The 20,862-nt window shown below is 36.6% G+C and overlaps 1 protein-coding gene across 2 annotated transcripts in view; it reads left to right on the top strand.

Moving 5' to 3' along the window:
• The first annotated feature begins 607 nt into the window (after positions 1–607).
• Positions 608–20,862, top strand: part of mvb12bb (multivesicular body subunit 12Bb) — a 63,160-nt gene continuing 42,905 nt past the window's right edge. Inside the window, exons 1-3 of one of the 2 annotated variants that reach the window (XM_048210290.1) lie at positions 608–629; positions 13,351–13,466; positions 18,311–18,418. In XM_048210290.1, the coding sequence (XP_048066247.1) occupies positions 13,356–13,466; positions 18,311–18,418 (219 nt within the window). In that variant the 5' untranslated portion in view covers positions 608–629; positions 13,351–13,355. Of the gene's footprint in view, positions 630–9,378; positions 9,471–13,350; positions 13,467–18,310; positions 18,419–20,862 lie in introns of those variants that run through there. The other variant, XM_048210289.1, reaches the window with a different exon arrangement.

The following is a 20,862-nucleotide window of genomic DNA, read 5'->3' as shown; positions in this document are numbered from 1 at the left end:
CTGTACAATATAGCGTACATGAATTACCCATAGCAGATCTATACAGGTGGAGCTGGGGAAGGTGGAGGGTTTCTGAAAGCGCACTGCACTGGTACAGTATATGCTAACCAAGTATTTGAAGGTTGAGCAGCGAGCTCATTGGCTACTGATACAGCAGGAATCAATCAACTGTTCCCTATAAATGTGATTGCAAGCAGGTTGAGTTAAGCACCTATAAGTCTGCACCATCTAGAGTTTCATGACAGAACTTTGTATTTCTGTTTGTGCATATTCAGATGTGGTGTGAAGAAAAGGCATCAAAACAATGATAAAAATACATATTTCACAATCTTTAACATTAGAATTAAGAGAAACATGATTGAGACTGTGTCATATTGTCAGATATAAAGTCACAATTATGAGAAATAAAGATGCAGTTGCGAAATATTAAGTCACATTGTATCATATAAAATCACATTGCTAGGTAGCGCCATGGTTGAGTAAATGCAAACATATCTTTTGAATCTCAACTCTTGTTCCCCATTCACTTTCAATGTATGGCAAAATAGCCAGGATATTATAATAAACTTCTCTTTTTGTGTTCCACAGTCAGAGGACAGAAAATAATTCAGGTTTGCCACAGCATGAAGGTGAGTAAATGATGACATAATTTTCATTTAATAAATGCAAATGACTAGCTGCTGACATATGCTCTGTGTGGAAATTTTGTGTGAGCACTTTAGCTGCGCATCTGCAAATATGCATATTGTATGAAATTATTATTAAATGTGGCCCAGTTATGTATAAAGCCAGCATGGAATTAAAATTCACCCCATCTAATTTCTAAATGCATGTTATAGATGTATTGTGAACAATTGTGACCTGTTGTGACAACTGAAAGCTGAATAAATAAGCTTTCCATTGATGTGTGGTTTGTTATGACAGGACAATATTTGGCCGAGATAAAACTCTTTGAAAATCTGGAATCCGAGGATGCAAAAAAATCCAAATATTGAGAAAATCACCTTTAAATTGTCCAAATGAAGTCCTTAGCCACGCATATTGCTATTGCTACAAATATACCGACTTCAGTGCGACTTACGACTGGTTTTGTGGTCCAGGTTCACAATTCATTCACGCACGTTTCTTAACCTCGTAATGTTTGATCTAAAATCCAAACTGGACCTTCAAGGGAAAACAACAGACTTCTCTATGGTGATGTATGCAGGACTTCTCTAATCATTTAGTCCACATAAACCCTGCCACCCTGGCACACTCGCATTCATCCACCTCCACTTTTGAGTGTGACACCTACATCTCAAAATCCAATCAACAACTGATGCATAGAATCAAGTCCCCGCCTTACATTTTTTTCCTTCCCAATAATCCGTTACACTTGGATGTGCATCACAATACAGAAGAAAAGATCTGTCACTACTTCTGTTTCATTGCGGCTTTAACTGGCATTTCCCATCCTTCTAAACATTTAGACATTAAACAGCTATTTGTGATCACAAGATAAACCTCCACAGGATGAGGTGCAAGACAAGGCAGCGATGCTTGAAAACACTTTTGATGTATTCATTCAGATTAATGACAGATGACAACATTTGTTTAAAACAAATAAATAAGATCTTCCCTCAAACAACTTTATCCACCACCATCATATCCGGATGACCACTCTTCAGTGTGCTGCAAAACTGCAGCAACAGGTCCAGCAGCGTAATGGTAATGGACCATAAGCGCTCGCTATTTCTTATGCCAGCGGCAGAGAGGAGAGCCAAGAGAACTATGGGATGATGGAGGGAGAGAGAGAGCAAAGAGAGCAAAGGCTAAAAAAGGATGACATCGTCCAAAAAAACCCACCAATATTGAACAGCGTCATCGGCAGGGGCGACTATTTATCTCATGCCCGCCAAGTTGGCACGCACATCTGGCGCCTGGTACTTAGTGCAATTATTTATGATTTCCTCCAAGATTTAAAAGCTCTTCGCCGGGCCTTGTAATGCAGTAACTGATTGCGGCGCTAATGTAATTAAGGGGAGATTATGATGTCCACGTGGCTCACCAGATGGTGGCATTCGCAGCAATGGGGGGGAGGCACAACTGGCACACCGCTGCACAAGGGCAGCGAGGCGCAGCCAGTCGAAGCGAGCCAGACCTCCTGCCAGACGCTGGAGCGCGAGAGTGCGTGTGCGTATGTGTGTGTGCGAATACGTGAGTTCTGCGCCTGCGATGTGTCCGTGTCACTGTGAGCATGACCGAGGCGAGGTTGGCAGTTGAATCTATCAGCAAAAGAGTATCATTGGACTCCGCTGGAGTCAGGGTCGCAAACCTGACCTTGTTAACTCGGGTTAAGATCAAGCAATGAGGATGTCAGGAAATATTATGCGAGGTTGAGTCCACATTAATTCTGATTCGAGTGGAGTCCTGATAAATGTAATTGAATCATTTTGCAATAGCATTCAAACCGTTTAGTCTCCTTAAGCATTATAGCATTAGCGCTGAAATGAACACCATAGCTCGACTGATTAAAGGAAATAGAGTTTGGATGGTGTTTTCGATAATAGCATAGTTTTTAACTTATGCATTGGTAGTGCCAAGAAAACAGATGGCTTAAAAAAGACGTAATCACATTTGGCAAAGCATCACAGCTGATGAGAGGGAAAGAGAGCAGGAGTGCTTCTCTCCAGCCAGGCAAATGTAGCCTAACCCAAACTGACCTTTAATTACTTGCAGAAAATACATGGATATTACATCCAGGCACTCGGCTGCGTCCTCTGGGTGCAGTAAGGCTGCGCTTCTTAAAACACGTTATTATAAGCTATTCAAGAGACACGGGGCCTTTTCATATGCTTGCTAGTAAAAGGGGGGACAAGGGAGCGAGGAGGGGATCATATTTGAAGCGAGCGCGGCGGATTTTTCACTCTTCCGCAAGTAATGGCTTGAGCGTTGAGACGGAGGTCACCAGGGCTTCTGTAGATTTCCCAGGTCGAGATAAGGATATTATTACACTGCCTGGTAACAAAGAAATCTCCATCTCTGCAGGTCCCCAGACAAGTGTTGGTAAATTAGAAAACACAGCCAATGACCTTTCTTTCTCACACGTATGGAAGAGAGGCTTTTTCAAATGGCTTGACAGCATCAAACATTCCCTAAACATAGCTGCTGGAAAACATGCAATAAAGTTATAAAATGAAATAAGATTATTCGCCAGTGTCTGCTCGATATATACTGTATATATATTACCTGTATCCTTCAGGACCCAGATTTTACCCAACCCAACATGGTGACCCAACAAAGTACCATAATTCTTCATCATACAAAAGTAAACAACAAATGTCTTAAAAATGTTGTATTCTTTCATTCTGTTTATTGTATCATAACCGTTTAAAAGATTATTTCACTTTCAAATGAAAATTATGCCAAGCTATACTCACTCTCAAGCCATTCTAGGTGTATATGACTTTCTTTTTTCTGATGAACACAATCGAAGATATATTCATAAATATCCTGACGCATATGAGCTTTATAATGGCAGTGAGCGGGATCACTGAGTATGAGCTGCAGAAAGTGCTTCCATCCACATCCATCAAAAATATCGAAATGATGCATTTGTGTAAAAAAAAAAAAAAAACAAGCTATGAAGTCGTAGTTCACTGATAAGCCACGCAAAATCGGGTTCATTATCGAAGTCGATTCATCTTCGATACTGAACGCGATTTTGCGTGGCTTCTCCGTGAACTACGGCTTTGTCTATTAAAAGGTGCTCCATTTGAAAGCAGGTGATGGCGATTTAGCGGTAATCAGGGAACCGGCTTTACTGACGAAATGCGCGTGAGAATCGCATGCGATATATCGCCCAGCCCTACTATGAAGCTATGAAGCATATTTAACAAGCTATGAAGTAAAATATCTAGCTTCTGCCAGACCGCCTTCTGTATTCAAATCACGGAAAAACGGAACTGGCGTCGCGTCAGTTAAGCTTTTTCCGTAAGTTGAATAGGGAAGGCGTAGGACGTAGCGTAAGCTTTTTGAACTACGATAGTTTTACACTTTCTTCATAAGTAGAATACGGAAGGTGGTCTGGAGGAAGCTAGATATTTTACTTCATAACTTCTTAAATATGGATTTTTTTTTTTTTTTTTTTTACACAAACCCATCATTTAGCTTCAGAAGGACTTCATTAAAGGGTTAGTTCACCCAAAAATTAAAATTCTTTCATTTATTACTCACCCTCAAGCCGTTCCACACCCATAAGACCTTTGTTAATCTTCGGAACACAAATTAAGATATTTTTGTTGAAATCCGATGGCTCAGTGAGGCCTGCATAGCCAGCAATGACGTTTCCTCTCTCAAGATCCATTAATGCACTAAAAACATATTTAAATCAGTTCATGTGAGTACAGTGGTTCAATATTAATATTATAAAGCGGCGAGAAAAGCTTCGGAGCATTATGAATCAGAGTGTCGAATCAGTGGTTCGGAGCGCCAATGTCACGTGATTTCATCAGTTTGCCGGTTTGACACGCTATCCGAATCATGATTCGATACGCTGATTCATTATGCTCCGAAGCTTCCTGAAGCAGTGTTTTGAAATTGGCCATCACTATATAAGCTGTTATTTTGTTTTTTTGGCGCACCAAAAATATCCTTGTCCCTTTATAATGTTAATATTGAACAACTGTACTCACATGAACTGACTTAAATATGTTTTTAATACATTAATGGATCTTGAGAGAGGAAATGTCATTGCTGGCTATAGAGGCCTCACCAAGCTATCGGATTTCAACAAAAATATCTTAATTTGTGTTCCGAAGATTAATGAAGGTCTTACGGGTGTGGAATGACATGATATTATTTTCATTTTTGGGTGAACTAACCCTTTAACTCTCCAAAGCCGTGGGGAGTATGTCTATGATGGATAGCTTTCTTCAGCTCATACTCATTGATCCCGCTCACTGCCATTATAAAGCTCGGATGTGTCGGGATATTTATTAATATATCTCAGATTATGTTCATCAGAGAGAAGAAAGTCATATACACCTAGGATGGCTTGAGGTTGAGTAAAGCTTGGGGTAATTTTCATTTAAAAGTGAACTAATCCTTTAATCAATGTTTTATTTTATATTTTGCATTATTTTTTTTCTGTGCTTTCCACACCATTATAAGAACAGAACTGTGAACTACTTTTGGGTTGTGACCCAGCAGTTGATAAACACCATATATGTCAAATATATTGACATACATTGTCTCTGTGACTGAGGGCTATATATTAGAAATCAAGTTTGATTAATAACATGGAGACTCAGACAGCTTTTATAAACTCCTGGATCTGGAGTTCCTATACTTACTTCTGGATACTGCTTTAGGAATTTTGAGCTAGCAACATCCTATATACATCCTAAATTGCATCTGCAGACTTTTCCACATTGTCACTACTTTTCTCAAACAATCTGTGGAATTGATTGACTTGCACATGATAAAATGTGCTAAACAGATCTGAGAGTTCTACACTCTTATTAGTAACGGAGCACATCCTCAAATTATACCAAAATATTTTCATTTCTTTTCCACATGGCACGCATAAAAATTTGTGCTTGATGGGCGCTCACATTCTGCAGAAATCTGGGAACTTTCTAAAGGCATAGATTTCCATAGTACATGCTTTATGCAAACATGCCATTTCATTGTTTCTTTGAGCCCCATGACATTTAAACAGCTTTATATGAATTTTGCAACTCCTTATTATCCAATACCTTTGACAAGGTCTTTTGTAGGAAGTTTAAGGCCTTGAAAGTGAACTGTACGTGTGGCATTTACTGGACCTGAAGAGGCGGTTTATTGGAATGTAAGAAATGCAGCGCTGCAAACAAAGCACCCTCATATCTAATGATCCCCCCTCCCATGTACCATCTGCATCGCTCAGCGGACCATCTCCACCCCCATCACACACACACACACGCGTTCACACATGCGGGCATCATTCATCTTACCCGCAAATCCCCAGCATGCGTCGGGGCGCGCATTAAAACCAGCCCATAATGGCTGACGGCTTTCACAGTTAGTGTGAGAATGCTGATCGCTGACTGTTTCGCGCTGAGTGCTTCACCACCTTTTCCATAATTAGACCATTACTTTAACAGGTGTGCCACTTCCCTGCTTTCCTCCTTCCTTCTGAAAACATCTCTCCACACTCCACGTTTTATTTCATCAACTTCAGCCTGTCTGTGAAATCTAGCTGAGGTGTTAGAGGAAAGCTTGTAGTCTTTTTTTTCCACCTTGTCAGGAGAGTCAGGTGTGACATTGAGAAGTTCAGCTGACACTATAACACAGCAGGATGAAGGAGAACAGCTCGGGGAGTTAGTGGAGATGTTTGTACTGCAGAAAGTGCGTGAGATATCGCTTGACAGCCTGTGTTAGCTGCCGTAGCGTAAAAGTAGCAAAGAAATACCTTTTACTATGTACGGTGCATTACCGTGCCATATTGTTTCGGGGCGACTGCGTGTTTCTTTAGCATCTCGACAGGCTTAGGAAATATTGACAAAGGCTCATTATATCACACTATAGAGACACTTAGCAGGTGGCACTGCTTCAGCGTGACCTGACGTGCCTCGGTGCTGTATACCCGCTCTGACATGAAACACATGTAGCGCTCTCGCTATCTGCCACGCGGCTCTCTCCAGCTTTTGGGTGGTTTGGTTGTGAGCCAAACTGACACAGCAAGTCTCAGTTGAGATGGCATCCATTAGTCTCTCATTGACACGTCTGTAGTGTACACTAGTGGCGGGCGCCTGCTCTGGGCCACGGGCATTGATTCATTGTCAGTTTTTCATGAATGATGATGAGCGTAAGAGGTCTCATTACCTTATTATGTTCATTAAATCTTGTTTAGTTCCTGTGCGTTTGATCTTATTGTGCATTATTAGCTCTAGCAGAACACTGGGTTGATAACAGATGCTTTTTGCTGTTGTTTCTGTATTCTTTCTCTTCTCTGAAACTTATTTCAAGGGAATGACAGAGTCAAATCCATCAGGATTATGCCACTGTGCGACTGCCATTAGACGATGCAGACTGATGTATTCTTATGCCACGCAATTGGCTGTGGCGTAATCTGTTCCACCTCGCTGTGCTTCACGAGGGTATACGAGCCTCCCTCCGCATGTACACAGATTATTCATCTTCTACTATGCAAGGATAATATTGTGGAATATTTATTTTCTGGTATGTAATAGTTAGTTATATTTAATAAATAAAAACATAGAATATGATTTGTGTGTTTTAATTGAATGGTGTTTTCTGAGGAACAATGTTATTTTAATGATTAGTGTTGAAATGTATCTATGAGGTTATTAATACCAGAAATGTTTGATCATGTGGGGTCATTTTTGGTCCCCATGAGGAAAACAGCCTATAAATCATACTAAATGATGGTGTGTGTTTATTTAAATGTAAAAATGCAGAATGTTTTCTGTGAGGGTTGTGTTAAAGGGTTAGTTCACCCAAAAATGAAAATAATGTCATTAATTACTCACCCGTAAGACCTCAGTTGCTCAGTGTGGCTTGCATAACCAGCAATGACATTTCCTCTCTCAAGATCCATTAATGTACTAAAAACATATTTAAATCAGTTCATGTGAGTACAGTGGTTCAATATTAATATTATAAAGCGACGAGAATATTTTTGGTGCGGCAAAAAACAAAATAACGACTTGTATAGTGATGGCCGATTTCAAAACACTGCTTCAGGAAGCTTCGGAGCATAATGAATCAGCGTGTCGAATCATGATTCGGATCGCGTATCAAACCGCCAAACTGCTGAAATTACGTGACTTTGGCGCTCCGAACCACTGATTCGACACAAGATTCATAACACTCCGAAGCTTCATGAAGCAGTGTTTTGAAATTGGCCATCACTATATACTGTAAGCCGTTTTTTAGTTTTTTTGGCACACCAAAAATATTCTGGTCGCTTTATAATATTAATATTGAACCACTGTACTCACATGAACTGACTTAAATATGATTTTAGTACATTAATGGATCTTGAGAGAGGAAATGTCATTGCTGGCTATGGAGGCCTCACTGAGCCATCGGATTTCAACAAAAATATCTTAATTTGTGTTTCGAAGATGAACAAAGGTTTTACGGGTGTGGAACGGCATGAGGATTAGTAATAAATGACATTATTTTCATTTTTGAGTGAACTAACCCTTTAAGATTAGGGTTAGGGGATAAAATATACAGTTTATACAGTATAAAGACAACATTAACCAGGTGTGTGTGTGTTTACCCCTGGGTACTCCAAAAATAATAATTTTGTTGCAACTATGGACTACATTGACAGTATTTACAGTGAAGCTTACACCGGTGACGTACAAGACTATTCTAACTAGGTTGCTGAATATAAATTATTTGAATATTTAAAAATTACCTCAAGTTAGCATCAGGTAGCTAGTTAGCTAGCCAGTTAGCATCAGCTAACAATATTTTTTAAATAAGATATAATTTTGTAAATCATAATCAGACTGGGGGCAATATACCCCACCCATGGGGACATATTATTGCCCCACATGTGGGGCAAAATGACCCTTGGTACAATTTTATTTTTTGTTAAAAATCTGGTCCCACCTTCTATTAAGTGGCCTTAACTACTATAAGTACAATGTACTTATTGGGATCATATTGAATTGCAAAACACTATTGCCGCTATTGAGGTGAGATACAGGAAAGGTTAGGGAAAGCTTTGGTGGTATGGATAGGTTTAAGGGTAGGGGTAAGGTGTAAGGGATGGGTCAACAGTGTAATTATAAATGTAATTACAGAAATTAATTACAGATGTTATTACATGCAGGTGTTTTTAAAATATAAGTACAATGTAAAGACATGTATGTACACAATAAGTGCATTGTGTCAAATGATTAATTTAAATGTAAGTACATAGTAGTTAAGGCCACTTAATATAAAGTGGGACCAAAAATGTTTTCATACTTGGTTTATAATTTATGTCATTGTCTATTCTGAATACATTTAACTCTAGGCTTTTTTATACTATAATGTGCATTACACACATTGTATATTAAAGTAGTTACAGTAGGACTAGCAATAACAACATGTAAGCTGATCCAGGAAATGTTTAGAATCATCATTTTAATAATATTTTATTTGATAAACCTCCTCATTACACATTTTACACGGTAAATCTGCCATGCCTGCTTTTATCTTGCAATACTGTTCATATCATATCAGAACAACATAAGATTTAAAGTGCATAAGTCTAAATGTAGGCTAATGGACATACTGTAACAGTGTAAAAGACATTTTTTAGGTAAGAAATATACAACAGGTGTCACTCTTGATCCTTTCCTCCACAGACCTAGTTAATAATTTGTGACATCGATAGAACATGACTAATTGCGGAAGTGAAAAGGACAATGTAAGGTTATCTCAGTATCTATAGCGTATACGCATGCGGCATTTGGTTCCCTCAGGTAAGCAAAATATGAATTCACAGCTTAATCATTCAGCTCGCGTAAATCGCGTGCAGATAAAAAGACGCAACTAATATTTAAACGACTTGTTGACAGTAGCTACGCTGTGACAGTAAAATAGCTGATGGCTTTGTTTTCAATACTGTTTAACCAACTGGACTCATTTTTAAACTGTGTATAACTCTGTACAACATTTTCTAGGCTGACTCATATTGATTAAAATCTTTGAAAACGTATAAAAACAGATAAAGAACTTCTCTCATTGGCCATGTGACCACTAACGTGTATGTATTATAGTGATCATGATTTCTATGATACAGTGATCTTCATACATTAATGATGTAAATATATTTTTTTAATAGCAAATGCGCGTAATATAGTAGATGTAGGCCTATCTATGACATGTTTTACATTCTTCCTTTATGGAGTTTGATACAGACATCATTTTTCAGACAGGCAAACTGGCATTAAACTATGTTCACATGAAATCAAAACAGTCACTTTCATTTGTAACTGACACATCTGTGTAAAATACATCAACTGGTTTAGATTCAAAAGTACATTTTGGTTGCAAATGCTTTAGTAATTATGCTGTCAGGTAAATAGTATTTAGTTGTTATTGTTATACATACTATCTTAATAATTTATGTAAGAATGATGTTCATAAGTAGGTAGATTTCTTGATGACTGTTTTCACTCTGTCTTATGACAGGCAGTGGTTTGATGGTGTCCTTAAATGTGTCGTTTGTTGCTATCACTAATTCCCCTTCATCTGTTGCGATGCAAGCCGGATCCGCTCCATTCTCTTTGATCTTTAACATAAAGACACTATAAGATGAGTGTGCATCATTAGTGCCACAGAAAGTCGCCCCCAGTCTCGACAGCCCTGCCTCCATTTTTCAATTAAAGTTGCTTTACAATCAAATAGCCCAGCACAGTTAGGAAAAGGCTGCATTGATTAGTGTACAAATTAACACAAGAAAGAAATCATTCTCCCTCCATAAGCTAATTTGCCGTCCTCGGTTCTCCTTAATAAGTCCCTCCGACAGACTTTTTATATACAGACCCTCCACTGCCTCAGTAAATCCTGTAGATTTAATAACCATAATTGCAATAAATTCGGTAAACATTTAGATTGAATGCAATAACTGTGTCATTTACTCCAGTAGGTTGCTTTAAACGTAATTTAATAAAAGGGCAAAGGACCCTCCACATAGGCTAGTCACTAATCCTTGGTGATCCATGCGTACACATTAGGCTGAAGCATCTTGGGACGAAAATAGACAACGATTGATCTAGATTTCCTAGAAAATATCTGATCGCCATGGCTTGTTGTTTAGAGAGACTTCACTTGGTGGAGCCTAATTATGTTTGTATTGCTACTCCATCTCAGGTCATTTGTGTTGGGTCCACTGGGTCTTAACGTAGGCCTATTATCATTCAAAGCCTTAAAGGTGTACCACAACATTTATCTATTTAGTTCTTAGTCTTAGAGGCGAGTTAAACAGTTGCACGATGTTTGTGTTTTAACACAATATTGTATATAAACCATCCGCAATACAGTTTAACCAGATGTTAAATGCACTTAAAGTAGTAGTTTAACCAAAAATGACAATTCTGTCATAATTTACTCACCCTTATGTTGTTCCGAACCTGAATGACTTTGTTTAGTCTGTGTAACACAAAAGAACTGCTTTAAAATTAAACAGGGTCCAACAAAATTGGACCTTTTTGACTTTCATTGTTCATGAAAAGTCATTTTTCAAAATATCTTCTTTTGTGCTGCCTAGAAGTAAATGAGTAAATTATGATTTTTCATTTTGGGTGAACTTTCCCTTTAAATAGCATTTAAATGAAGTGTTTATAAGTTTTTTTAGGGCAAACATATGCCCTTGACAAGAAGCTGTTTTAGGTGTCTTTATTCTTATTTTGTGGATACATTTGCGCACTTACCTGATTTGCGTAATTATTTTTGTGAATCGGGCACTAAAATTGCACAGACAGCACATGCAAATAAATAACATTGTCTGCAGGCACAGTTAATTCTTAGTAAATTCCCACCACAATATATTACGTTTTTCAGATAAATAGCCTAATGATGTTCATATCTAATAGAAATCATTTTAAACAGAATTCTGTAATGCTTAACATCTCAATAAATGTACAAGAAAACACAGAATAGGGAAGTGGCCATAACTATTGCAAGCATTACCTCATTTCCAGAGATTTGCTGGTGGCATTTACGCAGTGAAAAGTTTACTCCCACTCTTTAATGCGAGAATGAAGATCCCTCATCTTTATATACAACCGCCACTAAAACCATTTCATCTGAAACAGTTCAGAACATAATGTCAGCCCACTCCATATATCTGGAGCTCATTACAGGGGAAAAAAGGTTTGCAGTAATTAATTACCCTGCTAATTGGGCCCTCAGCAGTATTATTGTCTGTGTCTGCGCTGCTTATTTAGTGTACAAACGAGACCTGCTGCATGATTGTTTCTCTGGTTTTAGGAGACTCATACGCCTAGCTATTAGCACAATGACTATCATTCAGCTTACTGACACTGAGAGTTCAGTTCGGTACTGAAAAGCCTTCATCAGAGAGTTTATTTTGATATATTTATATCTTCATATCTCTTGCTCTGTCTTTGTTTCCACCTATGCATATGTGTGTGGGTTTGTATTCTTGTTTCTTTGTCTGCCAAACCTATTTTCAGTACTGAAGAGCACATATAGGCCTACTTGAGAAACTGTGCACTGATTGCCATCTAGTTACGTCAAGCAGAAAGGCAATGGCAATTGGAGTCTTTATATATTCATAGATTGTTTTAATATAATTGGTGATGCCAGAAAAAATGTTGTTGTCTTCCCTTTTGCCAAATACACAGGAAAACATCAACACCCATAATGCACAGGCATGTTGCCATCCAAGGCCACTCCCACCAATCTGCTATAGATACACTTACCAGAGTCAAATACTACCTTGCTTTAGTAGGAAATACTTCTTAGCAAACTTTTAGCCATAATGGTGTCAACTTGTATTGTTTCTGGGTTCAAGAATTCCAAGAGTAAATCGTTAGCGGGAGTGAGTTATTTTCAGTTTTCTAGTGAAGCATTCAGCACATTGTAGGCAGTGGCTAAAGGCTGCAAAGAATTGTAAATACGGAGAGAACGGCGCGTTGGACAATCTGTAAAACCTCCGTGTTTGTAGTCAACATTTCAAACTGGATGACCACGAATGCAGCGTTTTAGGCCAGGTGGAGAAATCGCCGTTCTGTCAGTTCCACCCAACCCCCGAAGCAAAACAACTTCGTGTACAGGCAAAAAAATTACAAAAAATATACATTCCGTTTAAAGAGTAGAGATAGTACAATACATTTTTGTTAGTGACAAAACCTACCCTTACAATAGCTGTTATGTTAATAACCCTCTGTCGATCTGTGGGCGGGGATACAAAAATATGGAAGCATTATCTGTAATTTTCACGAAAGCCCCGGAGCTGTCAAAAGTCTTCCAGATGACATGTTTTGCACCATCCAGTAGACTTTTTGCTGACAAATAAACATACATTTCTCAGTCCAGGTAACACAGAGAACAAGCAAACATTAATCATTTTGGCTACATGTACTACCGACATTGTAACAATACAAAGAAAAATCAGTAAAGTTGTACTTTAATTCTTTATGGATGCTCTTTATGGTACTAAATTTACACCTTGTCAGTAGCTCTATAGTGTTTTGCAGTCTTTCTGTATTTTAGTCTTTATTTATGCCCAGTGTGTTACTGGGATGCATGAGAAATTTTGTTTTGCTATAAAAATAAATTATTGTAACTATTGTAAGTGTGTGTGTTATTTTAACATTTATTTCTCTCGCTCAGCAAGCATGGCAGATCTTCAGGACATCTCCGGTGCTAAAACTGAGCTACAGCCTGAAGCCATCACTGATATCGGTGTGCTGGCATCCAAAAAAGAACCTCCAGCAGACTACTATATCGTGAGTTTGCAGTTGCCAAAAATATATACAATCTATAAATTAGAATATAATAAGCAGTTGTTAATTAAATTTAAATTTAGTTAAATTAACACTAAAAACTAATGAAACAAACATTATAAACAACATAGAATGTAACCTAAACATCTATGGAAGCTTGTGTGCACCTTTCTTACAATTGTGAGTTTACATCTCGTAATTCTAACTTTTTTCTCATAATTGCGAGATATAAACTCAAAATTCCGAAAAAAAAAAGTTTTTATGTAAAAAGAGTTTATATCTCGCAATTCTGAGAAAAAAAAAGTATTAATTGCAAGATATAAACTCGAAAAAAAAATAATCTTGTATCTTGCATTTAAGACTTTTTTTCCCCTCAGAATTGTGAGATAAAATGTAAACTCGCAATTGTGAGTTATACAGTAAAATTTTGAGAGAAAAATTAGCTCGCAATTGACATTTTCTCACAATAGCGAGTTTATATCTCACAATTCTGAGAAACAAGCATTGTGAGATTTAAATTCACAATTCTGACTTTTTTCTTGCGATTGCAAGTTTATATCTCACTCTTTTTTCTCAGAATTGTGATATAAACTCGCAATTGCGTGTTATAAAGTCAGAATTGCGAGACAAAAAGTTGCAATTACCTTTTTATTTTTTATTCAGTGGGGGAAACAAACTTCTATAAAAATCCAATAACATAACTGAAAATAATAAGAAATGTAAGTTTTTAAATAAAATATAATCAAATGTAATCTGTCCTTTTACTCTTTGTTTTTAATATATATTTTAAATATTATCATATTTTACATATTTTAATTGACTAATTTACTTATTTTATTAATTGTCTTGTTAAAAGTAATATAAATCTTCACAGTAAATTAAACGGTAATCCATATTTTTGTACTTACAAAAAAACTATACATTTTGTAGTATTTTGCAGTAAAACTTAATGTCCAATAAAAGTTTTTTTTTACTGTAGCATTTTTTTTAAAATGATGAAAGTATAAGAAAAAAAAAGTAAATCCTAACAAAAATAAGTAGAAACATACCCTTTTACTTTTTTTGACTATAAATCACCCCAATTCACTAATTTTAACTAATTCACACTTTTCACTTATAATAATTTTGCAATACAATAGGGTACAAAATGTATTTTATTGTTAAATGTAGGAGTTAAACAGAGGCAAGTTGTAGGTTAATTAGTTTGGTTAAGTCTAGTTTAGTTGATTAGTTATGTTTTGTGACTGGTTATCATTTGTTTGTCATGCAATCTAGTTTGTTTGCCCTTTAGCTTCAGTTTATTAATGTTTCTCTTACCCTATATCAGGCATTGTTCAGTGTTTTTCAGGTATTAATTGGTAAGTCCTTGGGGGTTTTTTTGTAGTTAATATCTTTTCATATTGTTCTGGGTGGTTCTTTATAAATTGCTAAAGTTTAACTTTCAGTTTAACTTGCTAAAGCCTTATAAAACAGTGTAAAATTACAGTTTTACTCAAAATTAAACATTTAAAAAGTAAAAATTATGTTTTTATTTACTTCCCTTCCCTGAAGGCACAAACATTATTTATTGACAAGGTTAGGTTTTATTTCGGATCTTCCTCTGGCCGGCTCTGAGCCACGAATCCTTCTGCCTATGTCCTGAGGATAGATTTTAACAACTCTTTCAGATGAGGCCTCCAACAGAGCTTGGCACCAGTGCCCTGTGTTTGTTTAGGATTCAGATGGCACTGACACAAGGGTGGCTGGTTCTCCGGCGCTTCTGCAACTCTCAGCAATCCCAGAGCACTGAGAGGGGAAACTAGGACAACAGTATCAATGGCCTCTAGGAAAATGTTTTGTGTGTGTCTGTGTGTGTGTGTGTGTATCTGTTGTGTATGTGGGTGAGCCTCAAAAAGACTGAGAAAAGAACCAGGGCGGAAAGAGAGAGGGGAAGTTTTGTGAATAAAACAAAGCACAAAGCAAACACTGTATAAAACAACCCTCCGTTAAGCTTACGGGCAGCTAGAGTTCTTCCTCTCCGCTTTCCTCTTCTCCCTCCATTTTCTTTCTTCTCTCTCTCTCTCACTTCCCGCCCCACCCACCAGTCCCCAACTGTTGCCGTCTCCGGCGGGTTGTCTGTGGGTTGGCACGGTGCTGGGGTTCTGCCCACTGGCGCTGAGGATCCGGTGCACGCCACATGGCACCAACGTGTTCTCAGAGGCCCTGTTCCGCTTGGCCTTTCCCTCCATCACACGCAGCAGGATGCAACTGTTTCACTTTGTTTGCACAAACAAACACATTTATTTATTAACAACCTTTACACAACAAAATATATTTTAAAATTTAAAGATTTGATGTTTAGTAACTAGTTTTATTAAAGCTTTGGCTGTTTTATACTCTGATTATCTAACCAGCAGGATCAAATTATTTTATTTGTGTAAACAAACATTTATTTATTACAACCAGATTAAAAAAAAAAATCAAAGATGTGTTTGTTGTTTTTAAGATCTAGTTTTAGCAAGAGTTTTAAAGTTTGACAATTCTAAACTGATTATCAATAGCTCCTTACTTTGCCCATCTATCCACTGTCATTTTACCTGTACCGTACAAACATATTAACAACCTTTAAACAACCAGATATAAAAATTAATCTTTCAATTTTACTTTTTTTTTTTGTTCTTAGTGTTTGAACTTAGCCCATTTGAAATTATTAGCTTCTGTCAATCAATGCATCTGTATCATTTTGTTTGCACAAACAAACATGTTTATTTATTAAAAAAAGTTATGCAACCAAATATAAAAGAAACTTAAACAATGTGTTTGTTTTTAGCTGCTAGTTTTAGCAAGTGTTCTAAACTTTGAATTGTTTGTACTCTGATTATCAACAGCTTCAAACAGCACCTTTTTTGTCTCACTTTGTTGTCTCAACTTATTACCAACCCTTTTTTACAACCAAATATAGACAAAAGCTGATAGATATTTATTTTTTTCAGTTTTAGCAAGTGTTTGAATTTTGAACATTTTTCATTATTGTCAACAGCTTCTAACAGTACTTGAGTATCTAGCAGCATGCAGTTGTTTCACTTTGTTCATGCAAACAAGCATGTTTACTTATTAACAACCTTAACACAACCAAATATAAACAATAAATGAAAGATTTGTTTTTTAGTAGCTACACTTTTATCAAGACTTCAAAGCGTTGACTGTTTTAAACTTGTCTAACCAGCAGAATAAAATTATTTAGTTTTAGTAGCGCAAACAAACACATCAACCTTCACACAACCAGATATAAACAAAAACTGAAAGATTTGTTTGTTTTTAAGTGCTAGTTTTAGCAAGCATCATCACACAACTTTTTTGCTTTGTTTGTTCAAACAAATCTATTTATTAAACAACTTTACACAACAAAATGAGTTAGTTTTTATCTAAGCTTCTGAACTTTTATCAGCAACCTCTAAACAGATGCGAGTATACATCAACAGACAGCGAACCACAAGACACAGAAGACTTATATTTAAGCATCTTTCAATTGTGTTTCAAAGTTTATTTTATTTTTCCATTGAAGTAAAGGTATCTCCCCTCCCTCTACTAGTCCCAATACTTAGAAACTGTTTCCACATTCAGGCTGCGTTGCCTGCCCTGGCTGCACGGTGGCATACTGACTCCTTTGGTGCCTGGTTCCTCCCTGTTTGACTTTGGGCTTCACAGCTCCAGCTCTTTGTTTACGCTGTCAGGAGGAGCGGGGCACTGACCTGGAAAAATTGTCCAGGACGGGTTGTCTTGTAAAGGGAGGAGGGAGACGGGAAGGAGAGGAGGATATTGCAGTTGATGTATAGACTCCTCCTGAGAGCTTTGGTCCTAGCCAACGGCTGCAGACGCTGTAGCTCCACCACACTCTTGCTGTCTCTGTCCACCACTCTGTTTTCCTCTGTGTCTGTTTTTGTCTGTCTTTTCTGAAAGCTTAATGTATGCCTGTCAAGACCTCAAAAGAGTTCACTTTAGAGTTGTGTGCCTTTCAGAACTGAAATAGCTATTCAATTCCAGTTCGATTTCTGAATTAAAGTTAATTAAGGTAGCAAACAGGATACAGAATTGTACTTTTTATTGTATAATGTATGTATTGTAGAATTGTATATATATATATATATATATATATATATATATATATATATATATATATATATATATATATATATATAATGGAACAAGAACTATACTATACATTATACTATAATATAGTATAATGACTAAGAACTATAATATACATTATATATATATATATATATATATATATATATATATATATATATATATATATATAGGAACAAGAACTATACTAAGAGAAAATATAAAATGCATTCTAAAATTACAAATATATTCCACCATATTCCAGTTTTGTCACAAAAATTCCGTTGGACTCATTAACTGACTTGTGATTGTTGAATTTCATTGAATTGCAATTCAGTAAATTCCACTTCCTGTCATTGCAATTCTAATTCAACACCATGTGGCAAATTCCTAAATCATGACTGCCATTGTTTTTACTGTATTTCAGAAAGGCATCTCTGCAGAGCACAATGAAGTCTCATTTAGCTTGTTCAAAGGCCTTCTTTGTGAGGTCTTATCTCTTCATTGTTGTCCCATGGGGGGCCGATGGTATTTTTACCCTTTTTAGGAGGCTGAGGATTCTTCTCCACTTGCGTAGGGCTCTAATGAGATGGAGTGAGAGCTCAAGCAAGCCTTAATTAAGCCAAGTCGGCACATAGCAGGGCAAAAAAAAGGAAACACGCTCATCGTCCATACATTAACTTGATCTCACCTCAATGCACATTCTCCTCTCTGTGTATATTTTTTTTCTTTTCACGTAGGTTGCACAAACAACAGATGGCTTCGACGCCAACCTGTGGAAGGACAGCATATTCAAATCCAAGGTCACACGCTATCTCTGCTTCACCCGAGCTGCCACCTCCAAAAATGTAAGTGTAAACGTGCACATTGCAAGTTTTTCTCAAGTTTCTTCACACGCCGTCATAAAGTGTGTTTGCCCCGTTTGCTTCAGTCCATCCCTCATTAGGGTTCTCTGCAGATCTTTGATCACAAACTCCTTCAAAATATGTTCCTCCTTTAAAGAGAAGTATCTAAACCGAATGCAAATACTACTCTGCATTTAGAATGGTTTGAGAATATTTTTTTTCACTTGATGTGTGAAGTCCCAGCATGCTTGCATTTGAAAATTCATTGATGATCTCTAGCTCTCCCGAAGGAATTTGGTTTATGATTATTCATAAACGCAACTCTCCGTGTTACTAGTTTACGATTTCATTTGGCTTAATTAACCTGGTCCCTATAGACAGTTTGAATACCTCCCAGCCATTCATCAAAGATGGAGAAAGCATCCAAAAAATGTCAAACTTTTGGTTATGGGGATTCTTGCTTATGAAATATGACACATCAAACAACCATCCAATATGCCTGCTAAAGGAGCACCTATTTTAAAAGATTCCTCTGTGAATTGGAACTATTTGAACATTTCCCTCACATTCGGCTGAGCTAAATTGAGAATGAGCGTCTTTTTATGTGCAGGTATCTGTCTCGAAAGTGAAACAGGTGGCCCAGTCATGCTGTTTAGGTTATCGGTCTTCATTTAAGGTGAACAATGCAAAGTTGAGTTGCCCTACCTTTATTGTTCCACTGTTTGCTGTGTAAGCGAAGGCAAAACATAGCATGTCTTTTTAGAAAGCATTCTACACTTTATCTCTGTCTAGGATTAAAATTCCTCAAAATTATGTATTTACTGAAAGAAAATTACCTTGTGTTCATAATTGGGTTTAACCTGCTGATAGGTTTGCTTGTAGTGTTTGTGAGGATGACAAAAATAGGCTGTGGCTAATAAGCTTGTTTTGGTGGGTCATTGTTATTCAGTGTTGCATCTCACCAGTGCATCTGCTTTTTCCTTTAATATGCACTGTTGCCACAAAATGCCTTTCACTGATTAATGAATAATTATTTTTAAAACGTTTTCAGTTCAGCCCATTAAAAAAAAAAAATCTATTTTTTTGTTTGTTTGTTTGTTTTCTTCTTTATTGCAAGGGTTTTCAGCCAGATGTCCAGGGGTCACAAGGAAGTGTTAAATAAAAATGTAAAAGAATGCAAAAAAATGCATGTTCATTTGATACAATGCACTATACATACATGTTTATACATCGTACTTATATTTAAAAAACAAAATAAAAACCTGCATGAAAATAATACCTGCAATTTCTGTAATTGCATAATTACCTTATTATTTAATGTAACTACATAGTAGTTAAAGACACCTAATATAATGTGTGACCACATTTATATATATTCAATAATATATATACTTTTAATCATTTTAGAAAGGGGATCCCTCACAAGGAGATCATCATATTAAGGCGTCTTGAACATCAAAATGTTTAAAAAAATGCTCTGAGGACTAATATCATGATATATGTGGGATATAATGCCACATTCAGGTGCGTGGGCAGTCACTATCATAACACACACATGTACGGGTACACGTTCAAGACTGCTCATATCACATGGTAAATCATTAATCTCATGTTAACCTTTGGTCTTAAAAAAGTATTTTTCTTTTTTTTTTTCTTTTTTTTTTTGCTCTTTAAAATTTGTAGAAATGTGTCCCGACCAGTTGTTAGGGGAAAGTTAATTTTAAAAGTAATGCATCACAATATTGCGTTAGTCCCTAAAAAAGTCCCTAATTGCGACTTTTTATGAAAAGTAATGTTACATTACTTTTGTGTTTTTTTTTTTTTTTCTTACCTGGGCTGGGCTTGTTTGTTCTGTTTTTGGTTAATGTTAAGGCCCTTTCACATCCAAAGGGAAATGAATAAGCCTCAGGCTGAAGGAAATGTATATTTACACCTGTACAGTAGAGGGTGCACCACAAACAAACCTTTCAGCTGTGCTGCCATTCTGGATTAAAGAAGAATAGGATACAGGAGAAGGAAGTTACTTTTATTTGTAAATCTAATCTTAAGTAATTTTTGCTTATTAGTATGGTTGAATTAGATCATTGAAAGTCAGCAGCAAAGACATTGGTTAATAAAGTGAGATTAAATACATAAAGTATATTTGTGCAATTTAATACAGTAATTATTACGTTTGCATAAAATTTTGAAATTGCTTTTCACAGTTTTTATTCATTTTGAGGAATACTGAATGTTTTTGTGCAAGTGAGATGAATAAATGCATGTTCGCATTTAGTCTAGAACTACAATAACCATCATGCACTTTATTTCTCTCAAAACTATCAGTCAATAAATGTGAAAAAGTAACTTGCGTTACTTATTTGAAAAAGTAACTTAGATATTTTGTTGTAAATTGAAATTGTTGTGTGTTACTTTACTAGTTACATAAAAAGTAATCTGATTACACA

This window comes from Megalobrama amblycephala, linkage group LG12, assembly GCF_018812025.1.
Source record: "Megalobrama amblycephala isolate DHTTF-2021 linkage group LG12, ASM1881202v1, whole genome shotgun sequence".
NCBI classification, from domain to species: Eukaryota; Metazoa; Chordata; class Actinopteri; order Cypriniformes; family Xenocyprididae; genus Megalobrama; species Megalobrama amblycephala.
Note: the sequence above shows the minus strand (reverse complement) of the source record. Positions and strands in the feature narration are given on the sequence as shown.